Genomic DNA, 19,740 nt, shown 5'->3' with positions numbered 1-19,740 from the left:
AGGACTACCTTTACCAGCATGCCCGGAGGCCAGTGGGCGGGGCTTATTTGAAATAAAATTAAGGACTGCATCCTTCGTGTTTGTTTTGCTTCGTGTGGCCAGTGATCAAGGGCGCGAGCCCGAAACGCGTTTGGCCGTGGATTGCCAGCATTGTGTGCCTGCCTCTTCTCATTGCCCCTCTTCATTGGGAGAAGTCAACAGCTTGAGAGGCCTCCTCCTCATGGGCAACTGTGTGGTTTTGTATTTGAGCGGCCTGCTCGGTCGCGGAGGGGGCCCGCCGCGGAACGGCGGATTCGGAGCGCCGGACGACCGGAGTGCTTATGACGAGCTGGTGCTCTATGCAGAGGTGAACTATTGACATGGGGAGAGATACAGACAACTCTGCAAAACCCACTGGGGTGATTTTATAATTTTAACAATGACGGAGCAACACGAAGACCCACTGTGGTTAGATATTGCAGGACTACCTTTACCAGCATGCCCGGAGGCCAGTGGGCGGGGCTTATTTGAAATAAAATTAAGGACTGCATCCTTCGTGTTTGTTTTGCTTCGTGTGGCCAGTGATCAAGGGCGCGAGCCCGAAACGCATTTGGCCGTGGATTGCCAGCATTGTGTGCCTGCCTCTTCTCATTGCCCCTCTTCATTGGGAGAAGTCAACAGCTTGAGAGGCCTCCTCCTCATGGGCAACTGTGTGGTTTTGTATTTGAGCGGCCTGCTCGGTCGCGGAGGGGGCCCGCCGCGGAACGGCGGATTCGGAGCGCCGGACGACCGGAGTGCTTATGACGAGCTGGTGCTCTATGCAGAGGTGAACTATTGACATGGGGAGAGATACAGACAACTCTGCAAAACCCACTGGGGTGATTTTATAATTTTAACAATGACGGAGCAACACGAAGACCCACTGTGGTTAGATATTGCAGGACTACCTTTACCAGCATGCCCGGAGGCCAGTGGGCGGGGCTTATTTGAAATAAAATTAAGGACTGCATCCTTCGTGTTTGTTTTGCTTCGTGTGGCCAGTGATCAAGGGCGCGAGCCCGAAACGCGTTTGGCCGTGGATTGCCAGCATTGTGTGCCTGCCTCTTCTCATTGCCCCTCTTCATTGGGAGAAGTCAACAGCTTGAGAGGCCTCCTCCTCATGGGCAACTGTGTGGTTTTGTATTTGAGCGGCCTGCTCGGTCGCGGAGGGGGCCCGCCGCGGAACGGCGGATTCGGAGCGCCGGACGACCGGAGTGCTTATGACGAGCTGGTGCTCTATGCAGAGGTGAACTATTGACAGGGGGAGAGATACAGACAACTCTGCAAAACCCACTGGGGTGATTTTATAATTTTAACAATGACGGAGCAACACGAAGACCCACTGTGGTTAGATATTGCAGGACTACCTTTACCAGCATGCCCGGAGGCCAGTGGGCGGGGCTTATTTGAAATAAAATTAAGGACTGCATCCTTCGTGTTTGTTTTGCTTCGTGTGGCCAGTGATCAAGGGCGCGAGCCCGAAACGCGTTTGGCCGTGGATTGCCAGCATTGTGTGCCTGCCTCTTCTCATTGCCCCTCTTCATTGGGAGAAGTCAACAGCTTGAGAGGCCTCCTCCTCATGGGCAACTGTGTGGTTTTATATATATATATATATATATATATATATTTTTTTTTAATATTTTTTTTATATATATATATATCCTTGTTATATAGAAGCAGGAGCAAGACAGTCAATAACATTAGCATGGCTTTGAAAGGCAATTACAAATCAGGAATACATTACAGACAAGTGTCCAGCAGTAATGTCCTTTCAGAATAATGAAGGTAATGCATTTTGTAAATCACTTAAAAATCTGAAAATGGTAACACCCTAGTTAAATGGAGGCTGGTAGTTTATAGATTCATAAACATGCAAAGTAAACAGTAAGGCTTGTAATAGGTAAGATGTACCCGACAGCAGATGTTGATCAGAAGCAAGTCCAAATATGATATTTTCCAAAGCAAAAAGGAAATACCATAAGGTCATATGTACATGGCTGACATTAGACAATGTTAACCAATCAACAGATCGTTTATCGTATAGCACAATCCAGTTTACACCAACTTTGTGAAAGCACATTTTTGTCAAACCTTTTTGAGTTTATACTCAAAAAAATGTGAGAGTATGCTCTTTTCAGTGGTAGAGTAGTATAGAATTCCCTAATTTGATGGTCACAGCAGATGAATCCAGGTTCAAAGTGGTGTGTTTTAATCATAAAACTTGTTTGCTTCTAGAAATGTGGGCATTCCCTTGAAATACAGCCCTTCTGTAATAGTTTGCATGGCACCGAAAGTCCTGATTTCGTGATCCACCCCTCCTCCAAGGTGACCAGCGTACCATCTCCACTTCCTCAGTGTTGGCCAGTGTAATTTGTTAATTTGCAGAATCTGAAAAGGAGCAATCCCAAGATGTCTGACATGGGGGGACAATGTAATATGGATCTATTTTAATGCAGCACCTACCCTCTGAGATCTTCTGGCATTGGAGGCACTGCTACTGCTGCTGCTTGAAGAACTGGAGCTGGACTGGGAAGAAGCTCTGTGTCCTGAGGCTCTCTTCTTAGGATTCTGGATTATTACAAAGTAGTTTAGGAAAATGCTTATTTAAATGCAGTTTACATAAATGGTAGTTATGGCAATAACTTTAAAAAAACAACTTTAAAATATATTTGCAGGCCTGACTGACCCTTAGAGATCTCAGGACCAACTAAACCCTCACAATTGAGCTTGATGGTCATGTATTTCTGTGTTTCTATCAAACATTATTTTACTAATCTTTCTGTCATTCTGCTAAAGATATCTTGGATTGAGGTATGGCAGAACTGGGTGTGTTTGAAGGTCTTCCTTCCACATAATAGCAGCAGCTAAAGCATGAATACTGCTATTGTATGAACTGAGCTAAGAAAGTAAGGAACGACAAGTCCCTTCAACATTTAAACATACTTTAATTTCTATCTACAAAGGTATCGCTGAACCCCCAAACTGTATCAAAACACTGTGGCCTGTAAAAGGTACTTAGGGGCCTATTAGCATATCGGGCAAATCGCCGGCCCGGCGGTGGCGATCCACACACCAGATACTCCCGTTTCACCCCCCGCCATTTTAGTATGGCGAGGGGCACCGTGGCGGACAGAAAGACCGTCCACTGCTTTTCTGCCGGTCGGATTCCCGGCCGGGCAGAAAAGGCCCTCAATATAGTGGTGGTGCCTTGCAGGCACTGCCATCCATATTATGATGGGTGCGTGGGGCATGCCTTTAGGAGCCCGCAACAGGCCCCCGAAGAGGTGGGGGGGTGGATACCTGCACTTGGGGGGTACCCATGTTATCTCCCTTCATTGGCATGCACAGGGTGGCAGGCCAATGCAAGACATGCATATTTTGCATTGCAGCGGGTGCTGCTGACAGCACCGCCCGCCTCAATGCATAATCTGCAGGATGCGACCGCCAAGGTTGGGGGTACATCCTTATTGCCATAGCGGGACCTCTGCACCTCTGGCGGTCGGTCCCGTTTACCGTTACGATGGCGGGAAAACAAAGTCCGCCCACCATGTTAATGGGCCTCTTACTATTTTTATGACTGTGTCTTGATTTTGTGACCAGTTCCACTTAGTGCTCAACTTAGAGAAATGGCTTAGTTTCCCATATGAAAACCCCACATTCTGTTTTTTATGACATATACAATGTGGTGCTAACGTTAGAGAAATCTTATTGCTCCTTACACATAATTCAAGTAAATCAACATAAAATATCACAAATATTAACTTCAAATTATTTTGAATACCACTTACAGAGCTTCTGTATGCTGGGGTGAAACGTAGGTCATAAATGTCAGGGTTCGTCTGCAGGAGAAACAATGAGAAGAGATATGTTTGGTGGTCCTTTCTCTAAACATGCAATTGATGCTGCACAAACAAGTGATTATTACGCCTGACGCATAATATTCAACATCAGCTGCATCATTTACAAGACTGTCAATACCAACATCCTTCCATACAAGGTCAAAAGGTTGGATCAACTCCCCAAATCAAATCGAGCAGGTCAGATCACTGCTTTAGTTCTGGAAGGATCTCAAGAACCATCTCTTCAAGAAGCGCTCCATCACTTCACTACCCCTACTGCCATTTAATTTGTGGTGCCCCCACTTCATCAGTTCCCCATCTCTCATACTTTCTGTTCATTCTACTATTAGCTTTCTAAACCTATTCACTTTGTCCTCATCACCACCTTCCTCATCCCAAAAAGTTGTATTTCTTTTCACCTACATACATTGTAACTTGTCTCCGGTACAGCGCTTCATTGCATTGTAGCTATATTCACACTTAATAAAACACGTAAAAAATGTCAATTTTATTTAAAATTTAAATACCATTAATATTAAGCATTTCCCAAATGTAATTGCCATAAAATGAAATACATTTAATTAATTTTAGAAATTCAACTTTACTGCTAGCTTATTCCCAAATAGTGGACTAGAGGTGATTGAGGAATCAAGCAGAATGAGTGACAGGTTGTATTCATTCATTTCAACTTGACAGCTTCTGTTGAAGCAGTTTTTAGCTCTTCTAAAAGGGGTTTTCTTTATCCTGATTTCATATATACTGTTATATCCACTTTTCTAGAATAAATACCATTTGGCTTGTAAAATATATTATGAGTGAAGAGCTTTCATGAATGTTTTGCCATTATAGTTTATTTCAAAGTGTGGATGAGTTAACAATTTTGGAGGGATGGATGAAAAGGAAAGCTGAAATGTGTATTAAATAACAAGTGTTAGCTAGACCTGTTCTGCTGCATATTTTAAATTGGTCAAGTTATGTGATTCTGCACTGTATTTACACACCTGCTGCAATGAATAATAATATTTGATATTGAGCTATTTTACATATACTCTAACATGGGTACCTGTCTACAAAAGAAATTATATGTTGTAAACATGTTCACAAAATACAGTGATTTTTTTGTTGGGTAGTACTGCTAAGGTATATCTGTACACAATGTGGTTTGTAACTGACATTACTATTGCAGGATTAAATACCCTCCTCAAGCCATTATAGAGCATCAGTAATGTAATGAGCTGGAATCACAGCTGAAGTGCATGCAGACTGTTTGAAAGCAGGATCGAAAGGAGTTAAAATCACGCACATATGTCACCCTAAAGATGAACACACAGATGGATCTAATGAACATGTAGAAGAGCAGTGAACAAGGAATAGCCAGCGCTAATGAGAGTTTGTGGAAGGAGCCATTGATGTACCAGAGCAAAGTATCACTGAGGTCAGGTTCTCTAATATTGCATTTGAAGATTCTTCACTGAGTATACTACATGATGGTTCAGGTAAAAATATAAATGTATGTCTACCATTGCTCATCACTTGAGAGGATGTTGGTCAAGAGGCACCTTCATGCACATGCTATTGAGCTGCCCAACCATTAAGATATATTGGAGAAGAGTGTGTGTGGAACTGAAAGCAACATTCGGAATTCCTCTGCATTGAAAGCACCTTCTATACTTTTGGGAATATGGGAAATTATTTAAGTTACGAGGTACAAAAACAATTGCACCAGAAAAGAGTTATTTAAGTACATAAAGCAATTGTACAAAAATGGTATCGTTGCCGCATACTCATGACTGGAGCAGGAGCATGAACTGGTGAATTTTGGCTAACAACGCAGTGTATGACAAAATAGGCTGACCGAGGAAATTTGCTAAGATTTGTAGGGTTTGTTTTGAACAAAGTGGGCTTGAGAGAGCTAGGGATATATTATCACAATGCACATCTTTAATTCACAAGTGTTGCATGCCTAGGAATCAAAATGAATCAACTGTATGAAGAACGATGATGCAGTGTAGTCTTTGTGCTCTGTTCTAACCTGATAAGTGAACTAGATTTTCAATGGATCTACTACTGTATGACTACATGAGTTGAGAGCAGGTCCGGCCTTTAGCATGGGTGAGCTTGGCCCAACCCAGGGGAGCCAATTTTCCTAGGGGCGCATGAAGCTATGTGCCCTAAGGTTATTTCAACAGCAGCAACTTTCTCGTCTTGCTACAGCCTTGTTCTTGTCCGTTCCTGTTCGTTTCCGTCTGATTTGCTAGTGTCTACTATTTTTAGCCCTTGTTTATCATAAAGCGGGTAATGTTTTTAACACCCCTTTCACCCCTTCCTTGCTCCCCCTTCTTCCTTTGAACCCTGCTGGCAAACATAAACAAACCCATCATCTGCGTGAGGCAGCTAAGCTATTGGTGATTTAGATGAGCTGGTGGAGGTCGGATATTTTTGTGTTCAGGGCCAGTCCCTGATCATCCACATATTGACCAGTGAACACAAAGGGGCCCCCTGCTGCCTCATTTAATTCACCTCATGCACTCCCTTGTAATTACACCAAGCCCCTGTTGCCCAACCCAGATTCAGCACCAGGGCCACCATACTCACGTGCTAACAACTAATAATAGGTATCAGCTCCTAACTGACCTTAACTGCTTAGATTGAGACATAAGTGGTCCCACTGAACGCAAAAAGAATTCAGTCAAAGAATTAACAAGACATCTCCAGAGGACCAGATCCCCTAGAGCGAAATATCCCATCACAAAGCTATGTTTATCCAGAACACGATCCAAACCCAGGTACAGAAGAGCCAGTTGAGGGCCCTACGTTACAGGTATTCTCAAATCTCAAAGACCAATTAAAATCATTTCCTGGAACGTTGCAGGGCTAAGGTCCAAACTTTCAGATTCCAACTGGGCTAATCTAATAGACAAATGTCATATATGTAAGTTCCAGGAAACATGGTGTACCAAACCAATTTTTACAGTAGGGTACATTAACTTTAGCATTCAAGCCAGACCCTCACCGGCAGGCCGACTGTCCGGATGTCTACTCATTTGGGTTAGGACAAGCCTTGCTTGCAAAGTCATTAGACTAAATATCGAGTCAGCTGATATACTAGGCATTGACCTCATATCTCCAAAAGGGGAGTTTGCCATAAGACTAATCAATATATATAATTATTTCAAGGACAAAAATCAGCAATCTAACACAATAGCTCTTTTGCCCAATTTTTTAGACAACTCAGATAGAGGGAAATTATTTATTGCAGCTGGAGATTTTAACATTACATATGAGCCTGTGGCCTATGTCCAGTACCTCGTGCAATAGGAAGAACTGGCAAGGGGTATTAAAAAACTGCAGGTACCCCTACTTAAGACATGTACAAAGGTGGGGAAGAAAGGTCTAGCTTTTACCCTAACCCAGTGAGTATGTGCCTGCAACAGACGGATGCAATCTGATTTAGAAGCTACCTTTACATTTAAGAGGGTGAAAAGCTTGAAGCTGGCTTGATTATATAATGTTTGATCTAGACAAAGTACATGATATGGCCATTATACTTAGACATGACAGTAATCATAATGCAATGGTTCTGGGATTAGTCAGCATTCCTTTTTTATTAAAGAGTTCCGTCAGAATGGTCTCCCCTATAGTCACTTCAAATGGTAATAGACGGATCAAATGGAGCCAAATAGTCTCAGATGTCAAACTTCATGGCTATTATATATGCTGAGGTAGCGTCTGCCCTTGTTAACATGAGTAACTTGGGATGTGATGACTTTAATATCATGTCTACTTTGTCCTTTCTCCTTAAGGCAATGAACAGCCACTTCTCTTGACAGACAGCAAGCATGACTCCCAAACCTAGGGATATGCCCTGGTTCAACAGGAACTGCAGACAGCTTAAGAGCACCTTTATTGCTGCAGTAAAGGGTGGGGGTAGCGCTCTTATAGCGGAGAGAAAAAGAGACTACAACAAGACACAGATAGAAGCTAAGACAAGTTAGGAGGAAGAGAAATGGCGCACATCGGCCTCAACATCAAGAAAGAAAAATAGTAAATCCTTTTGACATTTATTGACCAAAGGAGCAGTGCACACGGTAATAAAAGAGTATTTTTTTATTCAATCACATGTTTGGGAGAATCACTTTACACAGCTATATGCCATGGAGGGCAGCGACATGGACGCTGAGATGCCCAAGGATGATCCAAGTCTGATGATAGAGAAAGTAGTAAAAGAAGCATTGTCCTTTACTCTAGAAAAAAACTGTAACTGCAATCAGCAGCCTGGGTAAGGGTAAATCTCCAGGATTTGACAAGATACCGGGGTTCTTTACGGTTCAGAATCCACCATACGAGGTCCTGTACTTCAGATACAATTTAACACAATAGCACTAAGAAGGGATATCCGAGGCGCTTGGAAGGATACCAAAATCATCCTGATTTTTTAAAAAGGGAATAAAGGGGACTCCTCCAATTACAGACCAATCAGCCTCATAGATACGGCTCAGAAAGCTTTTAGTAAATTGATCCTGATGCACCTAAACACTTGGATTGAGGCAAACAATACACTGTTTCACCTACAAGCTGGCTTCATGGAATCCACTAGCACCTTAGATCAGGTATTCCGTTTCTAACTGCTTACCTGGAAGGAAGTCATCATCAGAAAGGGTCATCTCTATGTTGTGTTCTTAGATCTTAAGCCAGCACTTGACTCCATAAATCGCACCAAATTATGGGTCGCCCTGCAGGATCTTGGTCTGCTAAATGGGCTGCTACAGCTTATAGTGCAGGATAACTATGCCTAGATTCGATGGAACGAAGTGGGCAAACTCACTGGGAAGATAGGAGTGCACAAAGGAGTTCGACAAGGATGCGCCTTAGCCCTAACCCTATTTACCTTATGTTGGAAGTGGGGGTCCATATCCCTCACTGCCGCCACCAAATTGAGTCAGGAGTCTCTGTCCCACACTGCTGTCACCAGGTTCGAGGTCCGGACCCCTCGTTTCAACGTTAGGCTAAGTAAGGACACCATCTGAGATAGCCCTGCTCACCCCCTTAGCAGCTTGGCACGAGCAGCCAGACTTATCTCCAAGACACGAGTGTACAGTATCTGCAACCACACTCACAGCAACCCCATGATGTCACCACAAACAGACTCTCCACAAGTTGTCAAAAATGAGTATAATCTTTATATAAGAAGCTATACGATATGACCACACGATACAAAACCAACATATAATAATGGGTAGTATTCCTTCCGATGGATTGGTAGGTTCTAATTCCAACCACCGCTTCTAACTAACAATTAAGCTTACTTCTAACCGTTTCCAGAAGGTTAGGCAAGTCGTATTGCTAGAATCATACATGTTGCTAAAGAAAAGAAATACTGCAATGCGTAACGATATACTCCTGTACTGTACAATAGAGAAACAATGCCATACGTAGCGCCACAGTCATGTACTTTGCAATAGAAGGAATAATGGAATGCGTATCACTACCAGCATGTCCTGTGCAAGGAAGAAACAAAGCAATGCGTTACGCTACAATCATGCACTGTGCAATGTCGAAATGATGCAATGCTCCACGTTATAATGATGTACTGAGCAATGAAGAATTAATGCAATGCACCACGTTACAATCATATACTCTGCAAGGGAAAAATAACGCAGTGTGCAGCATACCCAGCACATAGTTCGTCAGGCACAAATAAGGTCAGGCGTCATACGACAGTTCGATAGTTCGTTAGCAGCAATAATGCAAAGTGTAATACGACAGTCTAGGTTAACACTTGCTCCCAACACGGATCAATGATGACAGAAAAGTACCGCTTCTCACTCCGGCCCCAGTACTGCCCCTCCTTGGGCCAGCACGGACCTCGATCTGAGCTGAAGCAACAGGCTCCCGCAGCTGACAGAAGCGAGAGGCAGAGAGAGTGTCCCTCCGAGCCCGTGCCCCCACCACAGGTGGTGATCCACGTTACCTGGGGGGACGCGACCCCACTCTCCTCTCCACCTTCAGCAACTCGGCCTTGATCCAGAACTCTGTCAATGGGCACGGCGAGCTCGGGCTGGAGGCCCAGCTCCTCCGGGGCTGCCGGTCCGGGCCGCTCCGGTTTAACTCTGAAGGCCCGATGACCTGGCCCTCCTTCCTGCGGTCTCAGTGGACACAGAGACCCGCACTCAGCACTATGGAGACTTTTGGTGCACGCACTTCCCAAGCACTCCTCACCAGCGCCTCAGGTTGCACCTCGACACACACTCTGCATGTCCTAGACTCACTTCTTCACCCAGTGCACACGATGACCAGGCACTCTTCACAAATTCCTTGGCTTGCACTTGGACATGCACCATGCACCCTGCACGTCCGAGTCTCACCTTTTTTCCCGGTGCACACGATGACCAGGCGCTCTTCACCAACACCTTGATTCCACCACGACACGCACCCTGCGTGTCCAAGACTCACTTCTTCACCCAGTGCACACAATGACCAGGCGCTCCTCACCAACGCCTTGGCTGCACCTCGACACGCACCCTGCGCGTCTGAGTCTCCTATCTTCTCCCGGTGCACACGATGACCAGGTGCTCTTCACCAGCACCTTGGCTGCACCATGACACGCACCCTGAGCATCCGAGACTCACTTCTTCACACGGTGCACACAACCACCAGGCGCTCCTCACCAATGCCTTGGCTGCACCACTACACGCACCCAGCGCGTCCGAGTCTCGTCTCTTCTCCCAGTGCACACAATAACCAGGTGCTCCTCACCAATGCCCTGGCTGCACCACGACACGCACCTTGCATGTCCAAGATTCCGTTTACTCCTGTGTGCCCACGATCACAAGGTACTCCTTCCGAGGGTCTCACGCTGCAAAAGCACGCGCACACCTCTTTGCTTGGGACTTCTCCGGAAACTTTTATGTTCCTGTGTTTCCAAACAAGGAGCCTGCTCGCCGCGTGCCCTTGGGGTTCAGGACACAGCACAAAGCACAGTCCTGTTCAAGAAGGGGGGACACCACCCACTGCAATGTCCATTCAGCCTCTTCCTTAGTAAAAGCTACAAACTGCAGGCCAGCCCCATATCACCAAGCAAGGGTCAATCCTATCCAGCAGTCTTTTCAGCAACTTCTTCTTTGGCAGAGGTTCTTCTTGATCACAAAAAAGGTCCAAGCCTTTGCAGACTGGACCTGTCCATTTCGCCATTCAAAACTACACCAAATTCTAGGGGTTTCAGATCCCTTAGTTATACCTCTTCACGTCTTTGAAGTTCTTTGTGATCAGGTGTCCCTGACCCCTGCCTTAATCAGTTCTGGGTGTCTCCCTCCCAGTGTCACTTTTTCCCTTTTATACTGGGGATCTGGATCCTTAATCACTCAGTTGGAGATGGGTCAAATGGTTTATAGCACCAGCCCAGGCTTTTTCACCTACCGGGTTTCTCCTCCCCCTACTCTCCAGATGCAGGGCAGCCTAGTGCCATCTCAACCCCTCCCTCACAGATACAGAAAGTCAATCCACATTCAGCAGACACACACAGAAATGCTTAAAGCACAAAACTCAGCCACTTTCTAAAAGAGTGGTTTCTGAACACACAGTGACAAAACCACTTTCATAGAAAGATGTGCTATGACACTGTGAGTTCATACGTACTAAGCTTCACCTCTCCATTTTAAACTTACAGGAAACTAGGCTAACAAACACAACACCCAGCCTCCACATTATGTCCTATGGGCAGGATGGCCTTTCAGCAGTGAAAAACGAAATGAAGTGTTTATCACTGTCAGGACATAGCATACACCTTAGTATATGTCCTGCTTTTTACCTACACTGCACCCTGCTGAGGGGTTACCTGGGACCTACCATAGGGGTACCTCCTGTGTATGCAAAAGGGAAAGTAAGGCCTGACAAGTGGTGGCATTTGTCAGGACAACATGCTAACTTAGCAAACTGCGTGCAGGCCCTACACTGCAGGCCTGAGTTCCCTTCTCCGTGCGCCTTTGAATTACTAGCCCTGGCACACACAGTGCACATCACTAGGGACTTTACTAGTAAGGCAAATATACCAATCATGGACAACCAATTAACATTACACTTTAAACAGGGAGCTCTTGTTCTTTGACACTGATCAGCAGTGGCAAAGTACCCAAAGCACCTAAATTGGCTCATCTATGTCAGGAAAACGGTCTAGGGGAAAAGCAAAAAGTTTATGGAACATTAGCCAAAAAGGCCAAGTCCTACATGAATGGACTAATTAAAGCTCTGTACAATTATGGGGGTGATCCTCCTAAGCTTGTGGGCAGAAAAATTCCATTACTCCTGTTCACAGAGAAGAGGCTACTGATTGCAAAAACACCTATGGTCGAGCAAAATACACTGAACAGGTTTGCAACAGCAGCACTGACTTTGGTCTAGAGATAAACTGCTCAAAGACCTAATTCATGGCTTTTAACCCCCACCGTTGCTTTAAAAGGACAATCGGATTGGGCTTGTTTGAACAAGTCAAGGTGTTCGACTACCTAGGTGTCAGACTATATAGTAAGTCGAGCTGGACTGACCAAATCCAAAAGAGGACCATTACACTACAGTATGTTGACTCAGCAGTGACCAAAAAACGTAATCAATCTGCTTATCGCCCTATTTCTCCAGCCCTAGAAATACATTGAGCTAGAGGTCTGGGGGAAGCACTTTATGGTGCTGAACTGTGGGGCTTTGACCAGACAAAGAGCTTAGAGCTGGCAGACAATAAATGTATAAGGTCATTACTAAAACTGCCAAATAGTACCCCACTCCTACTGGTTCGGTTTGACCTTGGACTAAGAAGTGTTAAATACATAGCAGAATTGAAACTCCTAGTGTTTTGGGTCAGAATATGAACCAGCAAAATCCAAATCCCAGTAAAAGAAGCTGTAGAGGAAGTACAAAGCCTCGATAGAGCATTAGGATGGGGGAAGTGGTTTAGAGAGGTTAATGAGATTGGGGCTGTAGGCTATGTGGGAAAACCCAAAATCTCTGACCAAAGACGCAGTACCTCTTTTAAATACAAAGTTCTGGGCTTACATTCAGGACTCCAGTCATATAGCCAAAGCACAGGGCACCATAACAGGAAGATTTATAGAGTTTAAATGCACATTTTTAGTTGAGGCAATCATGGATGAAATTGAACCCCCACAGGCATGTCCACTTTACCTTAAATTCAGGTATGGAACTTTACCCCTGAATTACACTAGAGGTAGATGGAATCAGGCCACTGTAAATCCGATTTGCCCTGCATGTACCCTTAGTCCTGAATCACTAGGCCATTATATGTTTTTTGTCCCTGCTATGCACAGATTAGGAAAAAGTAGCTTATACCTCCATGTTGGCTTTTATCGTTTAGGTGACCATTAGATGCTCTGCGAGCATTTTGATCAAATTCTACAAAATGGTTAGTATTTGCCATATCGTGGTATTTGATTTATACTTGACGCATTAGGTCTAAGTTGTTAACCACGAGGTAAAGCAGAGGACAACACACGCTAGGCATAATTTTCAAATACGATTATGACTCTTCTGATTACACTTGTTTTTAATGTCAATGGTAATATGCTCCTAATCACCTTTTATTATTTTAAAATGTGTATAACTTTTATACTAGGACCATTTATGTACTATTGTATAATGTATTTTATTAAGGAAGATTGTTGTCTATAATTTTTTTTGAATGATCTCTCTTTGATCGAATAAAGGAATATTCAATTCACAACCATCAGCAAAGGCACCAAATGTCTCATCCACCCCCAGCCAGGGTTCTATCTTAGTAAAGGCTGGCCCTCGTTGGGTGTTTATGTCAGGTTTCCCACAGGGACTGCGCATGCAGTCAGCTCAGCTGCAGATAAGTAAACTCATCTTTAAAGATTACTGCATTAACTTCATTAATATACCTTGTCAAAATGATATAATTCATATCACAATAAAATCAGTACATTACCCGTTTCCTGTGGGACTCATTGCTACTGCTGCTGCTGCTGCTTGCACTGCTAATGCTCCATTGATTCCTGCGATTATGTTGATGCTGTTGTTGGCTTCCATGGTGAGACGTTTGATGGCGCCTGAGACTTTTTCTCCTGCTGTTGCTGCTACTGCTGCTGCTACTGCTGCTGCTACTACTACTGCTGCTACTGCTGCTGCTGCTGTTTGGCCTCTTTTTGTTTCTGCTCTTACTGCTGCTGCTACTACTACTGCTGCTGCTGCTGCTGCTGCTGCTGCTGCTACTACTGCTTCGCCCTTTGTTCTTTCTAGCAGTTCTGCTGTCTTGTTGCTGGCTGCTGCTTGAGAGGCTGCTAGATGATGAGGATGATGAGGAGGAAGAGGAAGAAGAAGAACTGGATGAACTAGAAAAACGTTTCTTCTTTCCAGACGTTGCAACCTCAGCAACATTTGGAGCATGCTCCTTAGAATGTTTGTCTTTCTTCTGATGTTTTTTGTTTTTTCTAAGCAAGCTTCCATTTTTAACCTGCAAACAGAAACAGGATATGAATGCAAGGTCTTGTATTTGCTCTGCAAAATAGCATCAGTGTTTATCCAACAACACTCTCTTGCACAGTTACATAATGCAAGAGGGTGTTTGGTGTGATCTAAGTAATTTTGTGCAATGCACCATGGACCACCATTTCAAATGATTATTCTTATGATTATTAAATAAGTAGTATAACAGATATGCACCCAGTAAGTAAAGTCAAACTTGGAACATTAGATAAGCATATTTGTCCAATATTCGCAAAACTTTCCTCAAAAGAATAATGGTGAACTTTATTAGAAAACCATTTAATATCACTTACATTACTAAGGACAATTTCTTGAGTGGGCTATTATAGTATGTTGCCAGTTACCTTATATTCTTCCTCAATTCCCAGAATCTTCTTCAGCTTCATTTGAACCACGGAGTCTTCAAGCTCTTCACCTTCGTTCTCTTCCACAGTTACCATGGTGATTATTTTTGAGGCTGCTTTAGATCCTGCCTGGACCTCTAGCATCAGTTTCTCAATAGCTGCATCTGTATGAGCTACAACCAATAAGGGGAATTAAATTATTGCATACAATCTGTAATTTATTTTCAATTATCAATTATGTTCAACATTTTGTACCTGAACACAAACAAGAATTGCTCAAATGTTGTAATAGGTGTACCTGGTTTTATGACAAGTTTGGCTTCATTCTCTCCAATTAATTTGTACAGAGGTGAATTTCTGAGAAAAGCAGCATTTTGTGATTTGTATTCAAGGCAGATTTGGAAGCCAAAGGATTTAGCCTTCACACAAGACTGATATGCATTAGTACTTCTGGCAGCAGAGCGGTGATCTCTATCTTCTGCGGAGTAGGCATACCTCTTGGACAAAAGTTCTGACGATACTTCCTGTTTTAAACATAGAAAAACGATTATTCATTAATGTGTTTTAGTGTGTGTACATGTAGTACATATTGTGATTGTTTTGCTAGGTCTGTTCATTGCGTGGCTATGTAGGTAATAATGATTAATTAGTTTACTTCTCTGTTTGTCTGTCTTCCTGTACATCATTGTGTTGGTCTGTCTTTGTGATTGACTGGTTATCTGTTGCTCTCTGTCTTGCACAGGTAGTTAATAAGAACTAATTTTAGATGTAGACCATATTTGGTGAACATGAAGTCGAAAGGAATGCAATACCTTTTTACCAAATCGTTTCCATATTATTCTTTGCCATTCATTTCTTTTGAATTCCAATCCATTCATGAATTAGGTGCCAATTAGAATTTTAGCCATATATCTTTTTAAATCATTTCCACATCTGGTCACAAATTATTCTGCTTTGTCCTGATCTGAAATCTAAGTATTTGATTATAAGTGAGCATTACGTTTAAAACCTTGCTCATTTGTAATTTGTTTGCATAAAACATTTGAACTTTAAACAGAAGTAAATTAACTTTATTTCAATATGCCTGTTTATTCCCTTTTCAAATAGAATCAGTGAAGTAGTAAAAGCTCATATTACCATCATGCTGGCAGCTTCCGCTGACGACTTTCCTGTTGTCTCAAAATGTTTCTTAAGAATGTTTGGCACAGCTCCTTGTGTCAATAATGGGGTCTTCTTGGCTGCATCCTGGTCTTCTACATTCCGTGTAACAGCAAACACCTGAGCTCTGGTGACACAAAGAAGAAATAATGTGAATCTGTCCAATGGAATTGGGCTGCAACAGAAGGTTCTGAGGTGAGCTTTACATTCTGCATTTAGGGGCATACCTTTCTACGCTGCCATATGTCAAAGTGAAATGTCTAATACAGTGCATTTCTTTTCCTTTCCCCCTGTGCTGGTGGCATTGCTGCAGACTAGCGCCAATGCAGGCACCCTTGCACCATGGTGTAAGAGAGCCTGTGTTGTCTGCAGGATTGTTTATGTGCAGGAAGTGGCACCTTCCTGCACAAAACCAACCCTGGGAGTGACAGGCTACAAAATCACAGATTCAATTGAACAGTTGATCAGTCATTTCTTCTTGCAATTTATCCCTCAAGGTTGCCGTATTTAACTTTATATGAGTCTTGTCTGATAGCTATTTAAGCTGTAAGTGAATTGGTGATGGGTGCACACATTTTATGCCTCTACTCACAGCTTTTACATCTGTTTCATGGATTGCTAATAAAACTCTTATGACTTTTCAACACACTCCCAGCGAAGGGAATTGCCACATACCATCTTATATCTGCTGATTGGTTTGTGTATAGTTGAATCTACCTTTTATTTATATATACAGTAGCTTTTAATTTATTGTCATAGCCTAGGCACAAGTAACATATATTTTATGAACACCTCATCAATTCAACACAGTACTGTTTAGGATGGAGTTAAATCCAGATAGGACTATAAGAAGCAGGGTAGAGACAGGGCAATTTATCCATGGCCTGCTCCAGGGCAGTGCTCTGACATTTAGATGACAATCTATATAGTTAATGACTCAAGTAATATGAAGTTATCAAGGTCTAACCTAACTGTGTAATTTTAGTTTCAGCTTCAGAGCTGCTAAGCAATAGCCAAATAGGCCCATTTTTTGAGGTGTGGGTCTGGAAAAAGCAAGATAGGTGACCCTTTCTACAAAAACCAAAACTGAAGTATCGGTGTACTATGCTTATTGTGACACTGTATTCTTTTTTTCTCCATTTCATTACATGCAGATACATCATTTTCTGTAGCAAAGAACATTTTAGTCTTGACAATATAGACAAATAGGCATAAAGGTAAAAGGGGAAGTTTGGTGGATAAAAACACAACAGAGACTATGGAACGTTTGTTGGAGTATTTGTTTTGGGAAGATAAGGGTAATGGATTACTATCCCTACTATACATTTCTGAGTGATGGATATATAATAGCATGTAGAGGCGAAAAGTACTGACCAGACCTAGTGTTGGAGATATGAATAACCCAACACTTCTTTAGGTAAGGAGATGACACCCATATATATTTGGACTAAGAGAACATGTTACATGGAAATAGAGTGTGAGGCTGTCAATGAACTTTACACCATCTCTCTCTGTACCTTTCAAAAATAGAGAGAATGGCTGTATGCTTCTTAGGAGTGATTACACATTTTAAGTTAAGAGCACACACACTTAGTACAGCTATTTCCATTCAATTACATTGTTACAACCAAGCCTTCATGCCTATGCCCTCATAGAATGAAATTGTAGGTGAGTGGTGCATATTTTCTCATTCATCGCTAAAACACAGGGAATATTTTATGAAGCACAGCAACCGGTTAGGCCATTCAGTACCAAAGATGGTTTTTGCTATATGTCAGTGTTTTTGCCTTGTTAAAATGGAATGCTCAGAACCTTGATAATTTACCAGATCATAGAAACATTTAGGATCCACTAGTTAAAAAATGTAGTCATGTCAATTTCTCAGGCAACCAATTTTTTAAATTAAAATAATGTTTAATGATAAAGGAAAAAATACCTGAGCATTTGCAACAAATCTATGTTAACAAATATTTACAAACAGATGGAATACCTGGTTATTAACAGTTCATTCTCCTGCTGGCATGGTGTTGTCTCAACCTTGATATTTTTCTCTTTCATGTCAATCTTGGCAGTGAATTTCATTGGGGTATTTGCACGAACCTTGGCATGAAACTCAATTCCAGCCTGGATGAGGTGGGTGTTGATACCCATAGTCGCCACTGTGTGCTTGGACACACTGAAAGAAAAATGGTACTATTTGTGGTCATGAACTCACTATTGAGACAAAAAATATATTGTGGACCAACAGCCGGTGGTCACAGTAGGACTGCATACACACAATAGGAAATTCTCATCTACCACGTATGTGATGAGTATGAGTATTTGTTAACACACTATGTGCGACACTTGGTTTGAACAGGAAAGCCACCAAAGTGAGGTAACATACATTTATTTTAATTAAGAGTACACATTCATGTTAGTCCTGATATAAGATAATATGATCTGCCATAGTAGATGGAGAAAGGAAAAGTTAAGCCCATATTTAGAAATAATATGCTGGCTACAAATTCTTGGATCATTAGCCTGGCAGCAATGGAACAGCAAAATTGTTCAACCAAGCTCCTTCAAGTTAAAGGCACTTGAAGGAAAGGTGAAACATATACTAGGAGTCTAATTTTGAGTTTGTTAGATGGGTTACTCCTTCAAAACATAACAGATATCCCACCCAGCTTATCACAAATGTGTAGTATCAACCACATTTGAATTAGGGTGGATGAGTTACTTGTCACATTTGTAACACAGTAAACCATTTGCCAAACTCTAAATAGGACCCTAAGTCAGACTTAGTGTACAATTGTCGATGACTGAACCAAAGTCTGTCTGTCTATCTGTACTCTGATTGTCATGATTAAACGGTATCCTTTGTAAAGTAACTTTAGCATACCTGACACAATCAATTTGAGCAGCCACCTCAAAAATATGTAGTGGGACATTCAGAAGTCTGAACACCATGTGACAAATAGATGACTTTCTATATTTTGATGCTTTCCAAAAATGTAAAGTTTACTACTGTGTGTGTGTATGTGTGTTTTTGGCCAAATATTTCAGGTGCACTTTCCCCTCCTGAGGCGATAAGCCGGGAGGTTCTTCCTTGCACCCTTGCCTCGTGTATTTTAATTCATACTTCTCGACTTGCCTGATCTAATTAGCCTTTTATTTCACTGTTTGATTTGCACGTGTGTGGTAGCTTTGGTGCCTGGTGTGTAAAATCTCCCCCAGAGACTGCAACTTGTGTGCCTTACTTTTTTAGGTGCTTCCTCGACCAGTCGCTCTTGGGCAGCTCTCAGCTGAGCATCGACGCTGAGAGCTTGCTCACGGAGAGGCAAACCTGACTTTGGCAGCCATATTGGGGGTATTGTAGCTCGAGGACGCGCTCTAGTTTCCTACATAAGGGGTCCCTGATCCGGGGATCGCGTTAGCCAGCCGCACTTTCCCCTCCTGAGGCGATAAGCCGGGAGGTTCTTCCTTGCACCCTTGCCTCGTGTATTTTAATTCATACTTCTCGACTTGCCTGATCTAATTAGCCTTTTATCTCACTGTTTGATTTGCACGTGTGTGGTTGCTTTGGTGCCTGGTGTGTAAAATCTCCCCCAGAGACTGCAACTTGTGTGCCTTACTTTTTTAGGTGCTTCCTCGACCAGTCGCTCTCGGCAGCTCTCAGCTGAGCATCGACGCTGAGAGCTTGCTCACGGAGAGGCGAACCTAGCTTTGGTGGCCATATTGGGGGTATTGTAGCGCGAGGACGCGCTCTAGTTTCCTACATAAGGGGTCCCTGATCCGGGGATCGCGTTAGCCAGCCGCACTTTCCCCTCCTGAGGCGATAAGCCGGGAGGTTCTTCCTTGCACCCTTGCCTCGTGTATTTTAATTCATA

The 19,740-nt window shown here is 43.0% G+C and overlaps 1 protein-coding gene across 1 annotated transcript in view; it reads right to left on the bottom strand.

Annotated features, from left to right (window-relative positions):
• LOC146834631 (vitellogenin-A2-like) overlaps positions 1 to 19,740 on the bottom strand; it is an 83,171-nt gene that overhangs the window by 24,530 nt on the left and 38,901 nt on the right. Inside the window, exons 19-25 of the mRNA XM_085602102.1 lie at positions 17,859 to 18,044; positions 15,848 to 15,995; positions 15,009 to 15,234; positions 14,711 to 14,883; positions 13,810 to 14,334; positions 3,807 to 3,857; positions 2,482 to 2,586 (exon numbers count right to left, since the gene is read on the bottom strand). Coding sequence (XP_085458228.1) covers positions 2,482 to 2,586; positions 3,807 to 3,857; positions 13,810 to 14,334; positions 14,711 to 14,883; positions 15,009 to 15,234; positions 15,848 to 15,995; positions 17,859 to 18,044 — 1,414 coding nt within the window. The remainder of the gene's footprint in view (positions 1 to 2,481; positions 2,587 to 3,806; positions 3,858 to 13,809; positions 14,335 to 14,710; positions 14,884 to 15,008; positions 15,235 to 15,847; positions 15,996 to 17,858; positions 18,045 to 19,740) is intronic.

Source organism: Triturus cristatus, chromosome 4_2 (genome assembly GCF_964204655.1).
Source record: "Triturus cristatus chromosome 4_2, aTriCri1.1, whole genome shotgun sequence".
NCBI classification, from domain to species: Eukaryota; Metazoa; Chordata; class Amphibia; order Caudata; family Salamandridae; genus Triturus; species Triturus cristatus.
The sequence above is the reverse complement of the archived record's forward strand: the minus strand, read 5'-3'. Positions and strand labels throughout refer to the sequence as shown.